The sequence below is a fragment of the Cervus canadensis genome, chromosome 2 (genome assembly GCF_019320065.1).
Source record: "Cervus canadensis isolate Bull #8, Minnesota chromosome 2, ASM1932006v1, whole genome shotgun sequence".
Classification (NCBI taxonomy): Eukaryota; Metazoa; Chordata; class Mammalia; order Artiodactyla; family Cervidae; genus Cervus; species Cervus canadensis.
The window spans coordinates 51,933,405-51,959,753 of NC_057387.1; the positions used below are offsets into that span (position 1 = coordinate 51,933,405).

At 36.8% G+C, this 26,349-nt stretch overlaps 1 protein-coding gene and 1 pseudogene across 1 annotated transcript in view; one reads left to right on the forward strand and one right to left on the reverse strand.

Moving 5' to 3' along the window:
* The window catches only part of GTF2B (general transcription factor IIB), a 31,332-nt gene extending 6,938 nt beyond the window's left edge, over positions 1-24,394 (forward strand). The window contains exons 3-7 of the mRNA XM_043460748.1: positions 17,227-17,360; positions 19,569-19,715; positions 20,055-20,184; positions 21,252-21,533; positions 23,978-24,394. Of these exons, the coding sequence (XP_043316683.1) occupies positions 17,227-17,360; positions 19,569-19,715; positions 20,055-20,184; positions 21,252-21,533; positions 23,978-24,111 (827 nt within the window). The 3' untranslated portion in view covers positions 24,112-24,394. The remainder of the gene's footprint in view (positions 1-17,226; positions 17,361-19,568; positions 19,716-20,054; positions 20,185-21,251; positions 21,534-23,977) is intronic.
* On the reverse strand, positions 9,298-9,457 carry LOC122437397 (annotated as a pseudogene).
* Positions 24,395-26,349: the final 1,955 nt, after the last annotated feature.

Sequence of the window (26,349 nt, forward strand, 5' to 3'; positions counted from 1 at the left end):
ACTACTTGTAAATTAAGTTGCTAAAATACTGATTCAGTACAACCTGAAGTGGAATCTGCTAGGATGTGTAGTGCAGAAGACTTAGTTGGACAAACTTAAAAAGATTGTGAAAATGGAAGATTTTTCAAGTGTATAGTAATCCATTGTATTACTCATCTGCTATGTTGTAGAAAAGGTTTGAATTCATCATGTGTTATTGATCCATATATAATGTCAGTGGTGAATTTTATTCACCCTCATGGACTTAACTGTCATCAATTCTATAAATTTTTGTCAGAAATAGAAGCTGAGTATCTTGACTTGCCCAACCACACAGTCATTTGGTAACTTAATAATGGCAAAGTTTTTCTGTGACTTTATTAAAGCTCTTGGGCAAGGTTGAAGTTTTTCTGAGCCAGTACTGCCTTCAGCCACTACTGTTGAACACAAATGGCTTCAGAAATTAGGTGTTCCTGCAGAGTTGCTAGTGTTTATTAATAAATTCAATCTAGAACTGCAAAGGCAAAGCGGTGATTGATTACACTGTAGTAAAGCCAGTTTGACAACAAGCATTATTTAAAACATAAGTAATGTCAAATTGCTTTAATACATCTTACATAGTTTCATTGTTGTCAGAAGTTAAAACAAAAACTAAAATTTTAATTCCCACCCAAATATGCAGTGGATATATTTTCCAAACTCAAACTTTAATCAGTATTTTTCAGACCAGGATACAAGTGCAAAGGAAATTTTCATATTTTAAAACTGCTTAACTGCAATTAAGGAGCGTCTACCTAACCTTTAATTGGAAGTGATTTTTTAATCTACAGTGTAATGACATGTTAAAAGGTAGATATCAGAAGAATGTAATAAAATTCTGTAAATGCCTTCCAAGCAGTGAATATGCTCTATTAGAAATGCTTGTGGATTAATATCAGTATTTGATTGTACTTGTCTGCATGAGGGAAGACATTTTTAAAAGTAAGATACGTAAAATTTTTTTAATATAACACTGACAGATGACCATTTGTAATCGAATAAAAAAATTTTTTTTTAACGGTAGGGAACACTAACTTTGAACTCTGATTAAGTGAAATGTTATCCCTTCAAAAGAGAATTCTTTTACTCCCAGTATTAGAAATTGTATTATAACAAATTATATTTGGTCATTATTATATTTTTAACTTACTTAAAAATTACTGGATTATTCTCTTTTTGTTCAATTACCTATATATATATATAATATACATATATATTATATATATATATAAAAAATAATAACCTCAGTTTGGCCTCTGGACCCACAAAGCCTTTATAAAATGTTTTCTATGGCCCTTTACAGAAGATGTTTGCTGACCCCCCAAGTTAAATGAGAGCATTCTAATTCTTCCCAAGTATTAAGATTGAATTGATAATATGTAAGAGTGAGACAGAGACAGAAGATGAATTAGAATTTCAGTTTCTTGGTTCTAAAATATTGTGTTATATTTCCAGTCTTTCCATCAGCTTCACTTCTGCTGTAACTAGCAAGATAGTTGGATAAAATTAAGTAATTGGAGAAGGAGGATATAATTCTCAAGTCTTACATTCTTTTAAGTAGTGCTTGGAATCCTAAATTTTACTTTTTTTTTCTTATCTCAAACCAAATTTTGCTTTATTATTATTATTGAACAGCATCAAAAATGGTATTTTTCAATCTAACTATGTAGGCTAAATTTTTATTTTTCCAGTTTATTTGGCTGCATCAGGTCTTAGTTGTATCACACAGGATCTTTCATTGTGGTGCACAGACTCTCTAGTTGTGGCACTCTCTCATTGTGGCTTTCCTGGTGGCTCAGATGGTAAAGAGTCTGCCTGCAGTGCAGGAGACCCAGGTTCGATCCCTGGGTTGGGAAGATCTCCTGGAGAAGGAAATGGCAACCCACTCCAGTATTCTTGCCTGGAAAATCCCATGGATGGAGGAGCCTGGCAGGCTACAGTCCATGGGGTTGCAGAGTCGGACATGACTGAGTGACTTCACTCCTTCACTTCACTTCGCTAGTTGTGGCATGTGGACTTAGCTGCCCTGTGATGTGTAGGATCTCTGTTCCTGACCAGGGATCAAAACCATGTCCCCTGCACTGCAAGCTGGATTCCCAATCACTCGACCACCAGGGAAGTCCCCAGGCTAGATTTTAAGGCCTGAAAATTTTGAAGTATAATCTGATTAAACTTTTCTGTATATAGAAATACCTGTTTGTGATGCTGGGTTTTCTGACAAAGTATAACAAACTTTTGTTTTAACATACACAGTAGCCCCATTCACAAGTAAGGTGATTAACTGTATAATATGATGTCCTGCAAGTGAAGAATCAGACAAGGGGAGGCAAGCAAGAAGGAGTCTGCAAACAGAAAGTTCCATTTTGCTGATGTTACCATCAGTCAAATTATGTTGAAAATAGTTTAATTGATCATGACTTTCCATGGGTCTAAATTTTAAAAATACACATATGTACACATATACAGAAACATATATCATTGTCATATATTAATAATAAATTAGATTTCCATCATCATTTTGATTTAAAGGCATATGCTCTTCTCTTGTCAGCTCAGTTCAACCTTTATCTCTAATACTTTGGAGATAGGGAAGAAATTAAGCTGGGCGAATATTCTGTAGTCCACTGAGGGCATAAAATTTGTAACTTTTTTAACATTTGAGATATTGATGTTCATAGTGATTTATATTTAGATAGCATCATCATGTGTCTACTAATAAATAATTTTGGTGTACACATTTTGATTATACTTGCCGTGAAATTTTACATTGCCTGAAAGTTTTTAGTTTTGAGGTTATAACATTTATTGAACAAGCACTTTGAATAGCTTTTTGTTTAAATAGTCACCCAGACAACTTTAGAAACAAGCTCAATTGTTTCTGGACAACTCTGTACTTAATATTTAATATTAATGTGTTCTTGAAACTTAGGGCATCCCATTGTCGCTGCTGCTGCTGCTAAGTCGCTTCAGTCGTGTCCGACTCTGTGCGACCCCACAGACGGCAGCCCACCAGGCTCCCCCGTCCCTGGGATTCTCCAGGCAAGAATACTGGAGTGGGTTGCCATTTCCTTCTCCATCCCATTGTCACTAACTCCCTTTAATTTCAAACTCAAGACCGGATAATGCTTAACTGTCATTTTTGGAGCTGTATTGTACCCCTCTACTGAGCCATCAAGTAAGAGCACCCATTATTATTATTTTTTTCTTAAGTGAAATAATTCACAATACAAAAGTTTTGTGTGACATAAAATACCTCTTTTGAAGTCTCTAATAACACTTCTCACTGTCCTTCAAGCCATCATTCATAGGCTACGTGAGCCCCATCACTCAGTCTTAAAACCAGTGCCACATATTTTAGGACTTTATTAAAGCAACATCATACTTTGTGGAACCAGTTTCTGGTTTCAGTTACATGATGGACCACTTTAAAATTTAGTGGCTTGTAACAGCCATTTAATTTTGCTCAAAATTTTATAGGTCATTAATTTGGGAAGGCTCACTTAGGCCACTGTTTCAGCCCTAACTGGACCTGGAGGGTCCACTTCCCTAATGGTTTCTCACCTGCATTTTGGTACCTTTCTGCTCCTTGACCTCCCTACGTTGAAGTGTCATCCTCTAAAGCCTTTCCATAGTTGTATTAGAATAGCTCATACATGGTGGTTGGTTGGTTTCTAAGAAAGATATCCCAAGAGCAAGTGTTCTGAGGGAGAATGGAAGCTGGACTCAAGTAGTTAAGGGCTGTGCCTTGAAACAAGATCACTTCTGTATTCTGTTAGTCACAGCAGTCCTAGGACCTGCCTAGACTGGAAGGGGAGAAGAAATGGCCCCACCTCAGTGTGAGGGTAGTGAGTGAAAGTCGCTCAGTCATGTCTGACTCTCTGTTACCCCGTGGACTATACAGTCCATGGAATTCTCCAGGCCAGAATACTGGAGTGGGTAGCCATTCCCTTTTCCGTGGTCTCTTCCCAACCCAGGGATTGAACCTAGGTTTCCTGCATTGCAGGCTTATTCTTCACCAGCTGAGCCACCATGGAAGCCCCAGTGGGAGGGTAACAAGGTCATATTCAGAAGAATATGCGGATGGGAGATGATATTGCTGCTATCTTTGGAATATACAATTTGATGTCCTGTTTAATTTTTCCCCAGTATTTAAATGGTTGTGTAGTATTTAGTCTCTCCTATAATTTAGATTGTGTCCAATTTCTTTTTAGCTGTTTGTAGAACTGTTTAACAACATGTAACAGTTTAGTTGACATTTGAATTATAAGATTGTTATTTTAGACATTTGAAGTATTATTGTCATTGGCTGTTTTGTCAGTGACCCTTAATATATTGCTAGTGATCACTCAAATAGGGCCAATTTTTAAAGCAAAGCTTTGTTATTTCTACCATGAAACTGTTGGCTCCAACAGCACTGTGGATTCCCCCCCAACCCTGTGTGATTATGTCACTTTAAAAGTTGAGCACTAGGTGGCAGTATAATCATATTTAGATTATCAATTTGTTCATAAATCTGACCTTGTACATTGTTTATATGTGACTTATAGGCTGTAAAGTATTAGTAAATTATCAAGACTTTTATAAATTAGGATTTCACAATGAAGTCTTATATAGAAATAGTGTTATCAACTTAAAGCCACTTTTTGAATACCATTTAAAAGAGAATTCCTTCATTTTTCTTAAAAGTAATGTAAGGAAAACACTGGAGAATAGTTTCAGTTCAGTTCAGTCACTCAGTCGTGTCTGACTCTTTGTGACCCCATGAACCACAGCACACTAACCCTCCCTGTCCATCACCAACTCCTGGAGTCCACCCAAACCATGTCCATTGAGTTGGTGATGCCATCTAGCCATCTCATCCTCTGTCGTTCCCTTCTCCTCCTGCCCTCAATCTTTCCCAGCATCAGGGTCTTTTCAAATGAGTCAGCTCTTTGCATTAGGTGGCCAAAGTATTGGAGTTTCAGCTTCAACATCAGTCCTTCCAATGAACACCCAGGACTGATCTCCTTTAGGATGGACTGGAGGGACCTCCTTGTAGTCCAAGGGACTCTCAACATTCTTCTCCAACACGACAGTTCAAAAGCATCAATTCTGTGGCACTCGGCTTTCTTTTTTTTTTTTTTCATTTTTTTTCTTTTCAGCTTTCTTTATAGTCCAACTCTCACATCCATACATGACCGCTGGAAAAACCATAGCCATGACTAGACGAACCTTTGTTGACAGAGTAATGTCTCTGCTTTTTAATATGCTGTCTAGGTTGGTCATAACTTTCCTTCCAAGGAGTAAATGTCTTAATTTCATGGCTGCAATCACCATCTGCAGAGATTTTGGAGCCCAGAAAAACAGCCAGCCACTGTTTCTATTGTTTCCCCATCTATTTGCCATGAAGTGATGAGACCAGATGCCATGATCTTAGTTTTCTGAATGTTGAACTTTAAGCCAACTTTTTCACTCTCCTCTTTCACTTTCATCAACAGGCTCTTTAGTTCTTCTTCACTTTCTGCCATAAGGGTGGTGTCATCTGCATATCTGAGGTTATTGATATTTCTCCTAGCAATCTTGATTCCAGCTTGTGCTTCTTCCATCCTAGCGTTTCTCATGATTTACTCTGCGTAGAAGTTAAATAAAGCAGGGTGACAATATATCGCCTTGATGTACTCCTTTTCCTATTTGGAACCAGTCTGTTGTTCCATGTCCAGTTCTAACTGTTGCTTCCTGACCTGCATACAGGTTTCTCAAGAGGCAGGTCAGGTGGTCTGGTATTCCCATCTCTTTCAGAATTCTCCACAGTTTATTGTGATCCACACAGTCAAAGACTTTGGCATAGTCAATAAAGCAGAAATAGATGTTCTTCTGTAACTCTCTTGCTTTTTCGATGATCCGGCAGATGTTGGCAATTTGATCTCTGTTTCCTCTGCCTTTTCTAAAACCAGCTTGAACGGAAGTTCACGTATTGCTGAAGCCTGGCTTGGAGAATTTTAAACATCACTTTACTAGCGTGTGAGATGAGTGCAATTGTGCGGTAGTTTGAGCATTCTTTGGCATTGCCTTTCTTTGGGATTGGAATGAAAACTGACCTTTTCCAGTCCTGTGGCCACTGCTGAGTTGTCCAGATTTGCTGGCATTTTGAATGCAGCACTTTCACAGCATCATCTGTTAAGATTTGAAATAGCTCAACTGGAATTTCATCACCTCCACTAGCTTTGTTCATAGTGATGCTTCCTAAGGCCCACTTGACTTTTCACTCTAGGATGTCTGGCTCTAGGTGAGTGATCACACCATCTTGATTGTCTGGGTCGTGAAGATCTTTTTTGTATAGTTCTTCTTCTGTGTATTCTTGCCACCTCTTCTTAGTATCTTCTGCTTCTGTTAGGTCCCTACCATTTCTGTCCTTTATCGAACCCATCTTTGCATGAAATGTTGCCTTGGTATCTCTGATTTTCTTGAAGAGATCTCTAGTCTCCCATTCTATTGTTTTCCTCTATTTCTTTGCATTGATCGCTGAGGAAGGCTTTCTTATCTCTCCTTGCTATTCTTTGGGACTTTTCATTCAAGTGGGTATATCTTTCCTTTTTTCCTTTGCTTTTTGCTTCCCTTCTCACAGCTATTTGTAAGGCCTCCTCAGCCATTTTGCTTTTTTGCATTTCTTTTTCTTGGGAGAATAGTTTAGATGAATTTGCAAGAGAAAAATGAATCACTTTGACCTTCCCCTCTTAAGTTATTCTGGATATTGTTAATAGCAGTGAATCTGAGACATGAATGTGAGTGTGCATTAAGTGTCAGCTGAGAAATATGTTTAAAAGGATTCCTGGCCCCACTTTCAGAAACTCTAGTTCAGATCTTACGTTGGTAACATGTTAAGAAACACAGATCTATCCTGTAAACTTTATAATTTGCCACATTCTTTGAAATCTCTGTACTTCTTTAGGCTTTTCATCTTTGCCCTCATATTTCCCGTGTCTCCAGACCTAGACTTCAAAATTATTCCTGTAAACCAGATATCTGTGTGTGTCCATAGCTCCTGGAAAAACTAGTAGTCCTTGGCCCTCGAGTCTAGATTTGGCTCTACTACTTGATGAGTTATGTGACTTAGGTCAAGTTGTATAATTTTTCCAAGCTTAGCTTTCTTTATATGTAACATAAGTACAGCCCCCTTGCAAGGGCATATACCGTAAATTTCATGTTTACTAGGAATTAAGAATCAAATGAGGTAATGTATAAAATATACAGTAGAATTTTAGTATGAGATTTCAGTGATACATATTTTGGGAATATAAGTACTCCTTTTTTCTTAACCTTGTAGGAAAAAGGTTGATTCTAAGTCTGAGATGCCATTCTCCCTAGCAGGTCATTTGCAAAATGTGTTTGAGAGATTGTTATTGGTCTAGCATATTTAATGCTGCAATTATAGTATTTTAAACATTATCAGATTATCTTTAAATTTGCATTAGCAATGTTTCCTAAAGGAAAACATTTAGTTTAAGATGGCCAAGTTGTATTTTTAAAGTAAGGAGTATTTGTATTCATTTTCAAATTCTTGCTTTGTCATGTCTTGTAAGCCCTCAGACACAGCATTTTTATCTAATTCAGAATTTTTAATATAGATGCTACTTTCTCTTAAGCATTAGAGAACAGCTAATTTTGCTTGGGTAACACAGCTCTTCTTTGAGGTAGTTTTTTTGTTTCACAGAAACAGAAACAGGCTTGGAGTGTTTGGGTAATTAACTCAAGATTCCCTGTTTAGTCAGTGACACAGCCACTTTAATCTAGATCTGTGGGACTTGAAAAGCCTCTGGTCTTGTGCTACATGTTTTTGTTAAGCACTGCTGGTCAGGAGAGTGTGGGAAAGATGAGATGCAATAAGCAAGCTCTGGACTAGCTCTTTGGCTAGTGTGTGGAAGGAAGGGGTGAATTAAAACAACAGAAAGTGGTAAAAGTTCTATTACAGATCTTCTGAGTTTGAGGAGAGCACTAGGAAGGAAGTGGTGACTTCCTGAGGAAATTACTGTTGAATTTACATGGAAAACATGATTAAGAATGTTAGGGTTTAAAAAAAAAAAAGAATGTTAGGAGGGAAAATGATTCCAGGTAGAGGGGTAAAGAAACATACGCCATAGGATAGGGGCCTGAGAGGATTAGTGTGTAAATGAGTAAATGTTGTTGTGGCTAAGCTAAGATGCATCTTCTACCAGAGCCATAGCTCCTGTATTTCCGGAAATCTGCCTGTATTTCCGGAAAAAGCAGGGTCTGTTCACATATTCAAGGATGGAACTATTTTCCAAATGGTAATTATCACTGTTGACTTGTACATGTTTTCCCCTCCTCCAAGGGTCTGAACATGGATAAAACAGGCTTTTATGGGCTGGTCTGGGAAGTTAACCGTGATTTGGTTTGTTTCTAAAGGATAATTCATTATGAGTTGGTACCTGGTTTTACATTGTGGGAACATAAATTGATTTAGAGACTGACTATATTATTAATAGTATTTTTTATGAAGTATCTCTTGACCAAAGTTCCCTTCAAAGTTATCATCAATGCAGGATTTCTGATGAGAATATATAGTAATCCTAGACTAAAAATTTGGATACTTTGAAATGTGAGGAAGGTTAGATGACTGAGGAAGGTGTGGAAGCTGATGCTAGTGATGCATTTCATTTTCAGCATTAGATTTAAAAAATACAATGTGATGGCTTAAACAGTTTTCCAGAGCACCTAATTAAAAAATTCAATGCTTTGGATTTATCCATTTTAAATAATAATAATTGTTGTTTGTTGTTTAGTCCTAAATAGTTTTGTATCTGACTCTTTGCACCCCTGTTGATCTCCGCTTATAATTTTGCCTCAGGTCTCTCAAATATTAGGGGAGGTTCTGGATGTCAGTATGTAAAGCATTTAGTGCCTGAAACTTAGTAAAAGCCCAGTGTGTGCTAAGTTGCTTCAGTCATGTCCAACTCTTTACAGACTCTGTGGGCTGTAGCCCACCAGGCTTTCTGCCCATGAGATTTCCCAGGCAAGAATACTGGAGTGGGTTGCCATTTCCTCTTGATCTTCCCAACCCAGGGATTGAATCCATGTCTCCTGCTTGGCAGGTGGATTCTTTACCACTGTTCCACCTGGGAAGTCCTGAATAATAATATATTTTGATTATTGAAGCTTTCGACTTACCAGCACTTGTTAAAACTTTTGTTGTTTTAAATTAAATGGTTTTAGATAAATCTAACTTATGAAAACAAGTAGCTTGGGAAATACTGTTGTAAGACTCTTATTTCTGAATTCTCTACTAGAGGTGGTACGCCAAAATAAATCCTTTTCTAGAAAGATGGCAGAAAGATCTGAAATTTTGGGCAGTTCCTCTCAATATCCCTTTTTTTTTTTCAATTAGCAATAATCGCGCCTCGGATAAACCTCATTGGCTATGATACTGCCACTGCGCAAAGCTTCAATATCCCTTTTTAAAAAATTATTTTGTTAATTTACAATAGAAAACAGAAAACAAAAATATCCTCTGAGTCTAGGTCAGGCTAGAAAGACTATCTCTCCAATATTGGTTTCCTGGCTGCTTTTGGTATGTTGCAGTTTTTCCCTCTATTAAAACTGCTATCTTAAGCCATTATGATTTTAATGTTGTACTACAAAATACCATTGGTTATAGCTTTATAGCTTGCCTGGTACAAAGGTTAAATGTTTAATTTGTCCCTGTATACTGTTCACTTTAGACTGTCAGGCAAAGTACCTTGTTTCTAGGGGATATACTTTTTTTCTCCTGATCCCATTACTCCATGTAGCAGGAACCGCTGATTGTTTCCCAGTAGCTATTACTGAACACTCTCTTTTTTTTTAAAGATCACTGTATTATTGATATATTCTTTTTTTCTTTGTAATTTTATTTATTTACTTATTTTTGGTTGTGCTGGGCCTTCGTTGTTGCACAGATTTTTCTCTAGTTGTGGTGAGTGGTGGCTGCTTTACTTGCATTGCGTGGGCTTCTCATTGCAGTGACTTCTCTTGTTGCAGAGCATGGGCTCTAGGGCATGCAAGCTTCAGTGGTTGCAGCTCCCAAGTTCAGTAATTCCGGCACAGGCTCAATAGTTGTGACGCTCAGGCTTAGTTGCTCCACGACATGTGGGATCTTCCCGAAACAGGGATCAAACCCTTGTTTCCTGCATTGGCAGGTGGATTCCTTACCACTGAACCCCCAGTTCTTTCTTTAATAATAAGAATCCCTGAATTTTAGACTGGTCCCATGGCTGCTCAGCTAGCCTGTATTTCCCATCTTCCCTTGTAGTTAGCTGTGGCCATGTGATTGAATTCTAATATGCATTGTAAAGTAGAAAAGATTTGTGCAACTCTAGATCCAGCCCTAAGGGATGTGCTTTCCCTTTTTCTGCTTCCCATTGGCTAGAATACAGATATTAAGGAGGGAACTACTAATAGCCATCATATGCTGCAGAATGCAAGTCATGATGAGGACGGCTTATCAAAAAGATAGGGAGTCACACTAATCCAAAACTATTATTATAACTAATGGACTGGTAACCGGAGAAAGTTCTATCTTGTTGAAGTTACTTTTTATTTTTTTTGTTACTTTTTATTGTTTTTGCTTTAATTACAAGTCTACCTGCATCCTTTCTAATATTGATAAATTTTTGGAATCATACCAGAAGTTTAGTTTTGTTTGGGTTCAGTTTTGTCTGCCAGGGATTTGTGAGTATCCAGAGAGGCTGAGGATACTTGAGGTGGTGGATTGGAAGGTTTTCCAGTGGACTTTGATAATTCATTACAGGATGAATAAGCATAAAAATCAACTTGAGGCTTATGAATTCAAGCTACAGTGGAGGAACGGCAGTCCTGTGGACTTAACAGAAGATTCTTCTCCTGATAATAGTGATAGTTGCTCAGTCGTGTCTGACTCTGCAACCCGATGGACTATAGTCCATGGAATTCTCCAGGCCAGAATACTGTAGTGGGAAGCCAGTTACCTTCTCCAGGGCATCTTCCTGAACCAGGAATCAAACCAGGGTCTCCTGTATGGCACGCGGATTCTTTACCAGCTGAGCTACCAGGGAAGCCCTCTCCTGGTATAGTTTACCAGTAAAAAATTATAGAAAATAACTACTTTTTTGTGATCAATGAAATAAAGCCTCTTTAATGTCTCTATTAAAAAGGGTCAGAAAGAAAGAAGATAGCACAAGGAGACAAACAGTAAAACTGTTTTAGATAGCGATAGGCTGAACTTAACTTTCTAGAGAATTGAATCAGCGAAACAGAAAACACCTGAGAATATAGAGAGTGACTTTTGGACAGTAGTAAAGACAAGATGGCTGTCACGGTACTGTTTGAAGATCAGGTGAATATGATAAAGTATTAAAGGTACAAGAAAACTTACATTGCTCACAGAAGACCTTAGGGTTGCAAAATCAAGACTCCTGTGCACCACTGGGGAATGTATCCTTTTAACATTTAAAAAGTTTTATTAACAGAAATTTGTAAGCAGCTAACCAGTAGAAATGTTACCTTGAAGGGACCCACAATTTTACTGATGGATTACTTCTCTGTGACAAATGCTGCTGCTGCCGCCAAGTCACGTCAGTCGTGTCCAACTCTGTGCGACCCTATAGACGGCAGCCCACCAGGCTCCCCCATCCCTGGGATTCTCCAGGCAAGAAGACTGGAGTGGGTTGACAAATGCTAATACACTGAAATTAACTCTCATTCCTGTTTGTCTTGTGACACAGAAGGAAGTCATAGAACAATCTTTTTAAAATTAATTTATACATAAATCCACAAAAATACAGAGCTTGAGTTTTATTTGCTGAGTACCTATGACCACTCACTGATATTTCTGGTTCTTCTCTTGGGCCACATGGTGCAATTTTATTTCCCCGCTCGCTTTGAATTTAAACATCCCATGGCTGGCTTTGGCTGTGGCTGGTGGCTTGCGAGTAGAAATGTTACTATTAGAAACGATTAAGTCAGTGCATAATTCATTCCCCAGGCATGATGACTGGCTTGTCTCAAGAGGTAGGAATTCCATCATCCTGAGTAAAGACTGCATAGAAAGCAGTCCTGTCCCCTTCTATACACAGGTAATGTGAATAAGAAATCTTTGTTTTAAGCCACCTAACTTCTGAATCAGTTTATTATCTTCAAATAACTTAATCTTAACACACAAGTACTAGAAGAATAATGGCCTACAGTGTACCATGTAAGAAGATAGTATGTAATAAATACTGTAGTCTACTGAGATGACAGACATTTAATAAGCAGTTTTCTCATTTAAGATACTCTGAGTTAGAGTACAATGATGCTTGATGCTTTAACAGAAGACTTTCAGTTCACCTGTCCCTTTCATGCATAATGTCAAAGAATCGGGGACATTTTTGTTTTAAATCAAAGGCATTGTTGTGAAGGTTCTGACAAGTGCTTTAGATACAAAATAGAAATGGGAGTTAAGCATTGGAAAGGAATCAAGTTCCTTGCCATTGATGGGACTCTGTATCTGGATTATTTAGATCATTTTGTAAAAATTAAGTCTATTAAAAGTGGCTGAATATAGGCGTATGAAATACAATAGCAATTTCTAGTTAGAAGGTGAGATTTTTAAAAAATTATTTATTTTTGGCTGTGCTGGGTCTTGGTTGTCGCCCGGGCCCTCTCTGGTTGTGGAGAGCAAGGGCTGCTCTCCAGTGTGGTGCACGTGCTTCTCGTTGGAGCGCGAGCCCTGGGGTGCTCGGGTGTCGGCAGCTGCCGGGTTCTGGAGCAGAGGCTCAATGGTTGTGCACAAATCATAAGGTAGGTGTGTGCCAAAGTGGTTGGACAGTTGTAAACTAGTGTGAATGATTTTGGCAGTTATTTTCAATTTCTTCCTGAAAAAATAGAGATGAAACTCATTGCTTTAGGGTATAGTAAAATGTTTTAGTTAATATTCTTTAGACACCTTTCTGATAACATGGATTGAGAACTGTGCATGAGTGTATACATATTGAGTCTCTTTACCTTCTTGGATGGGAAACTTGATCAGAGTGTTAAGAGATCACACAATATAGATGGAGGGACTATTGTAGTAGTGCTATGATTTTGCTATTTTATATATAGACTTTTTATCTGATGTTGATTTTATAAAAATCAGGGTGTGGCTTAAAAAGGAACTGTTAAAAGTTGGCATGTTTCTCTGTTTGTCGAACATTAAAAAGGCTATGTGAGGTTGTATGTTATGTGCATGTGTGCTAATTGTTGGGCTTCTGCTTGTCAAAGGTTGACTACCTAAACAGTATAGCTGCCTTGTACACTTAGTCCTTGAAAAGATTCTGTAATGCAGTTTCCTTCGACAGCAACTTTAAAAAATGCTACTGCATTTAGATGTTCTTCAAGAAAATCTTTTATGTGTTCTGACTTTTTTTCTGAATGATCTGCTGTATTTCTTATTACTCATGCACATAATATGATGGTCTAGTTGTAGTTTCATGATGTGCTATTTGAGTTATTTTGGAAATTTTATTTTCTATAAATGCTATGTTTTGAGCAGTAAAGTATAAAAAGAGGGAATGACTCTGAGCACAAACCACAGATTGTTGAATGAGTCATGTAGACCATTCCCACGTATGTGGAAAAATTACATCACTACCCAGTTCTGGGCTTTCTATTTATACTATCCTAGGCCAATTTTTTTTTCTCTCTCCTAATCCAACTTGTCTTTTTTGAGGCAGTAAAAGCAAGCACAAAAGAAGCTCATGGTAAGTTAATTTTGGGTCAAAAGAAAAATTCTGTGAAATGAAGCATGCTACTAGCAAACTAGTACTTTTTAGAGTTCCAAAGAGACTTAAAAAATGTGTTACTAAAGATAAACTATTCTCTTAATACATCCATTGTGTTAATTAAAGTGTTAAAAGTTAATGATGGCGTTTGATTTTTTTCACTTAAATTTATTAAGTAACTCTAGATTTGAAGGCTGCAGTAGTTTTTTGTTTTGTGTTTTTATTTTACTGACTAGGAAAGTTAGATTCACTTTTCTCCGTTTGAAAACATGAAGAATGGAGACATGGCAACGCTTTGAGGAGTGGATACTATTGAAAGGGCTAAACTTTGTCTAAAAGTCTTGTTTTGGTGTTTTGAGTAGAAATTTAGTGAAATGAGCTTGTAATGGAATAGACACTATAATTTTAATCTCACAAAAAACCTATGTGTACAAATGAATGGAAAAGAAAATGTATACCATAGTATTGACAGTGGCTATCTTTGGGGTGTTGGAAATACAGGTAATTTTACTTTGCTTATATAACTATTTCCTGTAAGCAGCTACTCTTCTGTAAAAAGGAACAAAAATCAATCTCTTTAGAGTAGTCTGAGACATGGGCCTTGCTTAGTATTGTAGTAAAATTCAGTGCACAATTAGAGATTTTACACTAATGTCAGGTAAGTTTTGAAACTCATTATTAATTTACATAATTAGAATTGCTTCCCATGTTTAGTGGTGTTTGGTCTTAGGAGGAGGAAGCAGAGAAATGCATCTTGACCATCCTATTCATGTAACTTTTTCTCCTTATTTTGGGCTGCCTGCCGAATCTCTGATCCACAGAAGTTGCCTTGCTTCTGCTTTCCTCGGCCATTTTCACTGCATGAGGTGTGGCAAGTGGTGTTCCTATCTCTATCCCACTTCCCTTGTGACATGGACATGTGATAGTCCAAGTGACATCTGGTTATTCCCAAGTGATTTGAGTATTCAAAGAAGAAGAAATCTTCCCAAAATCATCAGGAATGATTGTGCTATGTATCGACTTGTTTTCTAAAATAAAACCCTAAGGTCAGATCACTCTACTCTGTTTAATAATAAGCATTTTAGTTAACTACAGTATATAAAAAGTTCAGCAGTCTGCACTGAGTTCCTTCCTTCTGTTCTCTCCCTACCTCCTTTGCTCTCCTACATACCAAATACTGCAGCAGAGCACTCTAAAACTTGTAAAGTCTAATATGGAGGTTAATGTTTTACAACTGGTGCTCCTCTTACTCAGAATTAACATCAAACTGTCAGAATGTCATCTTATTTTTATAGCATTAAATAGCTTATACCAGGCAACTTACTTTGAACTGGTTTTTAAGCACTTCATATGGATTGAAACTGTATTAGTTTATTTAATTTATTTAAAATAAGGTAATTGGGGAAATTTAAAGCTGAATCATTGCACTACTACAGAAATGAGGAAATTTGTCCAAGGCTAAGCAGCAACTTAAATAGGAAAAGGAGTACATCAAGGCTGTATATTGTCACTCTGCTAATTTAACTTCTATGCAGAGTACATCATGAGAAATGCTGGGCTGGAAGAAGCACAAGCTGGAATCAAGATTGCCCGGAGAAATATCAATAATCTCAGATATGCAGATGACACCACCGTTACGGCAGCAAGTGAAGAGGAACTAAAAAGCCTCTTGATGAAAGTGAAAGAGGAGAGTGAAAAAATTCGCTTAAAGCTCAACATTCAGAAAACTAAGATCATGGCATCTGGTCGCATCACTTCATGGGAAATAGATGGGGAAACAGTGGAAACAATGTCAGACTTTATTTTTCTGGGCTCCAAAATCACTGCAGATGATGATTGCAGCCATGAGATTAAAAGACACTTACTTCTTGGAAGGAAAGTTACGACTAACCTGGATAGCATATTAAAAAGCAGAGACATTACTTTGCCAACAAAGGTCCATCTAGTCAAGGCTATGGTTTTTCCAGTGGTCATGTATGGATGTGAGAGTTGGACTGTGAAGAAAGCTGAGCGCTGAAGAATTGATGCTTTTGAACTATGGTGTTGGAGAAGACTCTTGAGAGTCCCTTGGACTGCAAGGAGAGCCAACCAGTCCATCCTAAAGGAGATCAGTGCTGGGTGTTCATTGGAAGGACTGATGCTGAAGCTGAAACTCCAATACTTTGGCCACCTCATGCAAAGAGTTGACTCATTGGAAAAGACCCTGATGCTGGGAGGGATTGGGGGCAGGAGGAGAACGGGACGACAGAGGATGAGATGGCTGGATGGCATCACCGACTCGATGGACATGAGTTTGAGTAAACTCCCGGAGTTGGTGATGGACAGGGAGGCCTGGCGTGCTGCGATTCATGGGGTCGCAAAGAGTCAGACACTACTGAGCGACTGAACTGAAGCAGCACCTGATAGAGTCCACACTGTTAACCATTATATTAATTGACTGTCAATAGCAACTTTTTTTTAACTACTGAGATAACTTATTTCTTCCATTCCTTTCTGTTTGCTATATATAGGCACAGATGAAAATGGTCTGGTTCCTGCTTTTAATTTTATCCCATTGGTGGAAAAACTAATGTTTTATAAATGCAGTATAGAACGGATTCTGGAATCCCATTTGCATTTTAGTTGTGTGATGTTAGGCAGATTAATCTTATTTCTAATGTGGCAATAAAAGTGATACCTATTTTTATAAAGCTTTAAGGATTGAAAAATAACATTTACAAAGGGCACCATGACTAGCATATGCAGGTGTTCTTGTTAACGCTTGTCTCTGGTAGAGGTATTACCAGCCATTGAGCACTCCCCTCAAAGCAGTAATCTGCACCAAATCTACCTGTCTGGTTTCTTGGCATGGTGTTTTTAGGCACTGCTTCTTTGTGTAAAAAGAAAAGTTTGCCTACTTTTCTGCTTAATGATTCTAGGCTTAAGTTTATTTTGTATGAATTATTTGACCCCCAAATATTTTCAATATTTTCAAATAGTTACTAAAATATCCCCTTAGGCTTAGTTCTTTGCAGAGCATCGCCCATGAAAACTTCATAATTTCTTTAAACTGTGTATTAATAACATCATGAAAAATGTTGTCTGGTTTTTCTGTGCCTGTTGCACGTTTTGTTCACATCTTGATTCTTTTTTTTTTTTTAATCTTGATTCTTCATTGTTACTTTACTTTATCTCTTCATCACATTGATTAACTTTATTTTTGTTTTTATTTTGTCTACTTCTTTATTCCAAGAGTTAAAATATGACTAATCATAGCATAATGTTTAAAGAGGGTTATTATTGAACTGTCACAATAGTAATATTTTAGGATAGATGTCTGAGACAAGATACTTTAGCTGAAGCCTGATGTTTGTGTTGAGATTTTCGGGGAATAAAAGAGCTAAGTTGGGCGTTAGGCAGAGTTAAATAAATCCTCTCTTGACAAGACAATTCAGATTTCCATTTATATTCTCAGGTGACCGAGTTATTGATGTAGGATCTGAGTGGAGAACTTTCAGCAATGATAAAGCAACAAAAGATCCATCTCGAGTTGGAGATTCTCAGAATCCTCTTCTGAGTGATGGAGATTTGTCTACTATGATTGGCAAGGTAATAAATCCATTTGTCAGGAAATGCCAGGCTCAGACTGACCAAAGACCTGGAGATTGGGAACTGCAAAATTATCAGTCACTGTTCCAGTGAGGAATCTCGATCTAAGAGTAAGATCAGCCAGTAAGACTACTAGTAATGATGGTTGCCTTATTTATTTCTTTTGTCTTAAACAGGAGACTAATACATTGAAGTTACAGACTCTATATCTCAGGCCCTTGTTTTAATGAAGCAGTTTTGCACAAAAAAATTGAGTGTTGTAGGCTCTTTGAGTTCATATTAAAATGTTCCTTGAATATTAGTAAACTTTTCTCTTTTCCTTCAATACCACTAAGATAAATTGGATCGCTGTATAATATACTATTTGCTAATAATGGTGAATTTATGACTCTCCTAAGTTTTACTTTTTTCATCAGTAAAGTGAGAATACTGCAATCTCAGAGACATTTTGAGGGTTACATGGAAATGTGTATAAAATATCTATATACACATAGTATATATAATGTGTTCAGTAAATGGTACCTGTTGCTGTTATATAGCAAGCAGTAACATAATCTTCCTGGCAGCCTGGCAGGTTTTTGCCCTGCTATGTGAATTGGAAGTAATAGTGGCATTATTTCAAAGAATTCATTGAGGAAGCATATGCTATTTTAGGACTTAATTTATACTACTGCATAGTCTATTTTTAAGAAATCATGCAAAAGCTAGTCATTTTTTCATGCCCTATAGATTTCATACTAAGTTTGAAAAACATGGTGTGGGCTAAGTTAAAAAGTTGACAATATTCAAGAGTCTTTTAAAGTAGGTAGTTCTGCATGTAGCTTTACAGGCTGGAAAAATACATACTAAGAACGTTTTTAAATTTTAAGATTGCAACTAATACTGTTACTTTTTTTTAATGTTTACTTTTTCCCCAGTAGGAAATAACATGATTGAAAAAAAGTAAAAAGAACAGTAGTTTTCCTCACTGTTGACCCCTAACCTCTGTTTCTGCCGCAGCCCCTTTCCCCTGTCAGATGCAGAGAACTACTGCTGCTAGGTTCTTCTGACTCCTCTGAGAATTATTGATGCATTTGTGGCAAAGAGATTTTTAAGATGCTACATTTGTCACATGCTAAATTTCTGTATGTATTTGGGAATATTTCTGGACTTCCTATCCTTTTCTCTAACGTGGTCTAGTTGTCTAAGGACACACTACGCTATCCTAATATTTGGGAGCATTAGTCTTGCTTTATAACCTTTTCAGCATTTTCTTCACTGGTCTTTTCCATTTAATGTTAGGATAACTTTGTTTATTAAAAAAGAAAACAAAACAACTTGGTAATTATTTTTACTGTTTGGTTAGATTTATTTTAAAATTGGCTCAGGGAAAACTGACTTCTTAATGAAAAAATCTTATCCAGAAATATAGTATGCATTTCCTTAAGTCATATCTGTCCTTCAGTGGGTGTTTTAAAGTTTTCTTTCTAAGTTAATCTAGATATTTTATCTTTTTGGTTGCTGTTGTAATTGCAGGTTTTTCTTGCATGTTCTGATTGATTACACGTATGTAGGCTGTTGATTTCTGTTTGTTAATTTTGACCTTGCCACTCTGATGAATTCATTAGAGTTTGAGTGATTTTCTTGAATAATTCTAGGTATTTACAAAGATGTTATCTGAAGATAGTTTATCAGTTTGGTCTCAGATTTGTACTCATCTCTTTCCTGCTGAATTTTTAATATAATTACACTAATTAATATAATTGTTATATAATTACATTTTACAGTTATAATTACGTCATATTGGCTAGTTTTTCTAGTACAGTGTTAGAGAATGGTAGTGACAGGAGGCATTTTTGTCTTCTGACTTTTAGTGGTAATGCTGCTAATGTTTCTCCATTAATGTGCTGGGTCTGGACTTGGGATATTTGTTTGCTTACCTTTTTTAAACACCTTTTGGAGATAACTGTGATTTTTCTCCTAGGTCTTGAGATTTCATGGTTTATGTTATGAATTCTCTAATAATATTTTTCATTTAAAGTATTTGCTAGAAAAACTCTTTAAAACTACCTTAACCTGGTATTTTTTCTTTTGAGGAATAGAGGTTGCTCAGGGTAGACTTCTTAGGCAATATGGAGTCAGATTGTGCATGTTGTTTTCTTAGAATAATTGTTCATTCAGGTTTTCAGAGGTTTTCTTTTGCATAAGTTATAAAACTTTGTTTTATAGGGTACAGGAGCTGCAAGTTTTGATGAATTTGGTAATTCTAAGTACCAGAATAGGAGAACCATGAGTAGTTCTGATCGGGCAATGATGAACGCATTTAAAGAAATCACTACCATGGCAGACAGAATCAACCTCCCTCGAAATATAGTTGTAAGTTCTTGTCTATATTCTGTAAACTGTGTTGGCTTTGACTTAGCATAATTTTAGTGAACACATGAAATTTTGCTATTATGGTTAATTAAATAGCCTAGAATTCATTAAACTTAGTTTCTCTGCTTTGAGGACTTCCCTCATGGCTCAGCTGGTAAAGAATCCACCTGCAATGCAGGAGACCTGGGTTCGATCCCTGGGTTGGGAAGATCTGCTGAAGAATGGAAAGGCTACCCACTCCAGTATTCTGGCCTGGAGAATTCCATGGACTGTATAGTCCATGGGGTCGCAAAGAGTCAGACACAACTGAGCGACTTTTAACTTTTCTCTGCTTTGAAGGATCGAACAAATAACCTATTCAAGCAAGTGTATGAACAGAAGAGCCTAAAGGGGAGAGCCAATGATGCCATAGCTTCTGCTTGTCTTTATATTGCCTGCAGACAGGAAGGGGTTCCTAGAACATTTAAAGGTAAGTTTTTAATTGTTTAGATATAAATGTTAATCTATTTCATATTAAAGTGACAGGCCAAAATCAAGCAGCTTGGATGCTTAGTAAATTAAGCTTCCTGGTTACATACAGTAATCCACTTAAGCATCTTTCTAAACACCACCTTATTTTGTTCCTTGACAAAAATTCTATGATCATATTGATCATGTTCTTTTCAGGCTGTTTTCCCATGTAAAGTCATGTTAGTCCATGTAAGCCCTGTGTTCTTTGCTAGTAAGGTCTTCTGACTGTATTTTGTGAGCGTTGAGGCCTGGCCTCAAGACTCCTTTGTTGCAAGTCTCTACACTGGATGTACAGCAAAGTCTCTGCTTCCAGCACAGGTCTCTACAGGTGAGAGTGTCAAGCTTTAGAATCAATGAAATTTTTTCTCTTGAGTTACACAGTTTTCATTTTCACAGTTTGGTTGAAGGCTTTGAGAGAACTAATATTTTTCATGTCGTTTTCAGTTTACGCTTGAAAACATGACAGCTTACTCAGTGTTGCTGTGATACATGTACATTTTAGCTTAAGACTATAATTACCCTTCCTTCATCCAGGAATATTTATATGTTCTCTTTCTTACAACTCAAACTAAGACTTCTGTTAAATTTATTCTTAGTTGAAATTTTAGAACACCAGGGTCAAATACTTGATCATATTTTGCTGTTGTCTGTAATTGCAGGGATTGCATGTATGTATGACATTGAATATTTTCTTTCATTTTCTTGATATACCCCTTACAACAGATTAATACATATAAAGAAATTTTTGATTGATTGAAGAAACTTGCATGAATTGAAACTTCAGAGAAGTTAATATTTTGAAATATTAAGACCTACATTTAGCTTTTTTTTTTTAAAAAGGTGTTGTAAACATTTAAATTAATTGAGAAATACTAAATTAGTTTTGTGAGAAGTATCACTGAGAGAATTAGATTGATCTTTAAGGCAGGATAGAATTTTGCAGTATATTTTATGATAAAAAATAGATTTTAAGGTGAATATATGGTCTATGTGGATTTATTTATTTAAACTTTTTTTGTCTTTTAGAAATATGTGCTGTATCACGAATTTCTAAGAAAGAAATTGGCCGATGTTTTAAACTTATTCTGAAAGCTTTAGAAACCAGTGTGGATTTGATTACAACTGGGGACTTCATGTCCAGGTTTTGTTCCAACCTTTGTCTTCCTAAGCAAGTACAGATGGCAGCGACACATATAGCCCGTAAAGCTGTGGAGTTGGACTTGGTTCCTGGAAGGAGCCCGATATCTGTGGCAGCAGCTGCTATTTACATGGCCTCACAGGCATCAGCTGAGAAACGGACCCAAAAAGGTAAGATTCTTCATCAGGAAGAGTATTGATAAAATTGTGAAGGCTGTAGTATGTGATTGTATTTCCATTTTAAGTTATGAAGCAGGTACAGCCATACCTCATTCTGCTGTACTTCACAGACACTGCATTTTTGTTTTGTTTTTTTAAACAAATGGAAGATTTATGGCAATTGTTTTTCAGATGATGGTTAACATTTTTGTTTTTTAGTAATATTTTTAAATTAAGGTATGTGCGTTCTTTTTTTAGACAAAATTATTTTGCACACTTAATAAACTACAGTGTAAACATAATTTTTTATTATGTACTAAAAAACCAAAAAATTCAGGGGTCTGGAACTGAACCTGCAGTTCTCTGAGGTGTGACAGTAAATATCCAGAGCCCATGTTTAAGAGGTAGTTAGTTCCTTAGCGTCAAAACTTAAGAAAATACAATATTTTGCTTTTAAGTGGCTCATAAATAAAAATATTTGCAGGCATAACCCCATGTACTTAACTTTTTTCTTCATTTGAATTAAGTAATTTTAGTTCATAGATTTTTTTCATTTTTAGAAGTTGTTTTTATTTGTACCCCCTAAATATTTCTGGCTATTTGGAATAGTCTTGTTTTTTTCCACCTCAAAACTTACCTTTTGAATCTTGATAGGAGGCAGCCACGCTCTGTTTCTCTGGAGCTGGCATGGTGCCCTGCAGATAGGCACACTATAAATGTGTGCTGACCATCAAGTTTTACCTTTCTGTGAAATCTACTCCCGTTCTTTTGTATGCTGTTCACAGTTTCTTCATGAAAATACTATTCAGCCTTCAGCTATTTTTTAATTTACTGTTGTAGAACGTTGAGACAAATATTAAGTGAATTTCTTTACAAGCATATATTTATTAATTACTTCTATGATCCTCAAAAAGATTCATAAAGAAAGAGAAGCTGTGTGCCGTGCTCTGCTCAGTCACTCAGTCGTGTCTGACTCTCTGTGACCCTTTTGACTGTAACCCACCAGGCTCCTCTGCCCATGGGATTTTTCAGGGGAGAGTAGTGGAGTGGGTTGCCATTTTCTCCTCCAGCACAACACACAGCATTCACTAATTAATTACTTCTATGATCCTCAAAAAGTTTTATAAAGAAAAAGGAGCGGTCAGTTCTAAATTTAAAAGTGAGGTAGTGAAATTACTTGCTGCAATAACTTTTTAATACCCTATTCAGAATAGCCTTTTACCTCAGCTTAGGCTGTATGTTCCTATGTTAATAAAAGTAATAAATTATATAGAAGAATGATTAGACAAAAGAAGCCAGCCATTAGTTATTTAAATGTGCCATTATCCATTCCCTTTGGGCTCCACTTGTATTTTCCAAGAAAATTTTGAGTCTTCTGGAAAAATTGAGAAGTTGTGGCTGGGCAGATTGTCTTTACCTTCATTCCTATTAATAGTTGTAAAGTTTGTTCTAATCATCTTGACACTTTCTGTTTGTGTTTCACATGAAGGGTTTTCTTGAAATATAAGGTCATTTCTTTCCCTGCTCAGCAGCTAGTTGATAGCATATATAGCTAGTCGACATTCATTGGTATTTGTATCCAGAAAAATATAATGTAACATAAGGTAAGGAAATTTAAAATTATTTACTGATGGCCACATCCACGCTTCGAAGCCATAAAATGTCACCAATTCGAACTGGCTCTGAAAAGATAAAATGAGGTTGTATTAAAGGATGTGTTTAAAAAATCTATTTTGATGATGTATAACTAACCAAATAATTGTCATGTGGCAGTCCTTTGGGACTTCATTTAAATAAAGAAAAAAGTGACACTTGAGTTTGGTAAGTGCAGATCCTTGGATTCTTTAATAGACTATAGAAATAACTCAATGAGCTCAATATATATGCTCCAGTATGTGTTTATAATAGTGAAAACCATATACATCATGCTGTAATATATAGCTATTTGATCTCAGATGTGTTAAATAGAAAAAAGAGTTTGGAGAAAAATATAGTGTGATCCTATTTGGTTTTAACTTTATAAGAACCTCTTAATAGAGGTTTGCTAGGGGAGATATAGAGGAACTTTAAAACACAGAAATAGTAAAGTGAATTTCTTTACAAGAATGTATTCGTGGATGACTTCTGTGATCCTCAAAAAAATGTACTGTGAAAAAGTCGGTTCTAAATACAGTGAGCAAATATAATAGTTACCACATATTCTTCTATGCCCTGAACTGTTCCGATGTTTCACATATAGTAAACTTCTTAATGTTAATAGCAACAACCCTTTGAGATAATAGGTATTGAGGCCATTGTTGTTACTGTAGCCCTACTTTCTACTTTTTAACCGTTAAAAATATTTTTGTTTTCTTTTTCACTTAGACATTTTATACTACCAGGTCCCAAAATTAGAATGCAGGTAGAAGGGAGGTAGGATGGAAGTTATTCTTAATGCTTTGATATTTGTCTTTTAGAGATTGGAGATATTGCTGGTGTTGCTGATGTTACGATCAGACAGTCGTACAGATTAATCTATCCGCGGGCCCCAGATCTGTTTCCTACAGACTTCAAATTTGACACCCCTGTGGACAAACTACCACAGCTATAAGTTGAGGAAGCTAATGTGAAATTCCTGTGAACACTGAACTTTGCCTGTTGTACATAGCCTATATACCAAGTGCTGGATTGAGCCTTTAATAAGGAAGAACGAAAGACATGGTACGCATTCCAGGGCTAAATATAAATTGCTTGGCATTCTGTATGTATATACTAGTGAAACATATTTAATGATTTAAATTTCATATTAAACTTGCTTTCTTTTGTAGCAATCTAGGAAACTGTATTTTGGAAGATATTTGAAATTCTTGAATAAAACATTTTTCAAAACTAAAGTTTTTGTTATAATTATGTTACATGTAATTTTTAATTTATATATATAATTACATATAATGCATATTGCAGCTAATAAAACTGATAGAGGTCCTTGTTTTCCATTATTTTTTTCATATATATTTAATTTCCTTATTTTAATAAAGTTGTGGAAATAATAGGCTTTTGAGGAACCACTGTTGAACATATTTAGTTTGTGGTTTGAAAGAGGGTATGTGTGTGATTTTTTAATACTTGTATATTAATAAGCAAGAAGTGATTTAAACAGGGCCTTGAAAGGCACTGGCTTTAGAAATGTAAGAATGTGTAAGTATGTGTTTTTTCTCAGTGAGCTAATTGAGTGGAATATGATGCTAGTAAGTAATTAGTAGAGACAGGTTTCAATTTTCAGATGTTTACATTTCAGTCTATAGAATCTGCATATCTATAGTTCTTTGTTATTTTTACATTTTGGATACTCATAGTCTTAAACAGTATTTAAAATGGAAACTATTGGCCTAAGGATGTCCAGGAATTTTTTTTATCAAGCACCTTCCCCCTCGGTGGTTGTGATGTGAAGATGTTTTGCTTGTCACTCTTTGATGAACACTAATTTAAGGTTTCTTGACTGCTAGGCAGTGTAAGCAAAGACCAACAACATTTGCCCTTTTGCTAGTTAGGTAGTTTGTACCGGGGTCTTGAATCCATGCCAAATGTCTCTGTAAACTGTACTGCTTCCAATAGGTCTCATGGTTCTTACACGTCTGTAAAGAGGCTAACGCTAGGTTGGGCTTCCCTGGTGGCTCAGACAGTAAAGAATCTGCCTGCCGTGCAGCAGACCAGGGTCAGTCCCTGGGTATGGAAGATCCCCTGGAGAAGGCAGTGGCTATCCACTCCAGTATTCTTGCCTGGAGAATTCCATGGACAGAGGAACCTGGTGGGCTCCAGTCCATGGGGTCACACAGAGTCAGACACGACTGAGTGACTAACACTTCACTTCTCAGTACTAACTAGATTTAAAAGACAGTCTCCTGTTGTGGTCTTGGTGAGCAAATTCCAGCCCTGGTCCAGGAAGGAACTTTCCCTATTAGAAGATCAGACCTCCCTCGTCATACTTCTGTTGACCATGGAAGGGGAAAGGTATCAGACCATGAAGACAAATGATATTTCTCCCTTGCACAAAATGTAGGACATTGACATAGCACTGCTCACAGCTGTGGGAGAACACTAGACAAATTGACACAAGAACACTACAACCCAAATAGAGGATTGCAGGATAGTGGTGAAGTGTAGACTCCAGGCACGCAGAGCCTGTCTCACCCAGAGTGGGACCTAGGAAGAAAAGAAATCCTAGGTTAGTCTCCCTGGGCATCACGTTTGGTCCCCAGCACCACACATCTCCTTCTTTCCAAGGGTAGATTGAGGGCAGTAGCCTCCCTCCTCTAATACTCCAGTTTCTAGTGACTGACCACAAAACTGCTGTTCAGTAATGACATTCTGCAAGCTGCAACCAGATAAGTAGGTCGTTTTAAAAGTTATTTTTGCAGTTATCAAAGGTTAGTATTATGCATTTCTGTAATGCATTACAGAAATTTGGAAAATGCATAATGAAAACACCCATGAGCCACCCAGAAATAGTCACCAGCATTTTGGTATTTATTTTCTTTCTAGCTGTTATACTTTATTTTTAAAATAAAGCTGCAGTTTGGGTATAGTACTAGGATTTGTTTAGTCTTTTCATTTTCCTGGCTAAAAAAAAATGTATTCAGTCCAGTCGCTCAGTTGTGTCTGACTCTGCAACCGCATGGACTGCAGCACGCCCGGCCTCCCTGTTCATCACCAACTCCCAGAGTTTACCCAAACTCATGTCCATTGAGTTGGTGATGCCATCCAACCATCTCATCCTCTGTTGTCCCCTTCCCCTCCTGCCCCCAATCCTTGCCAGCATCAGGGTCTTTTCCAATGAGTCAACTCTTCC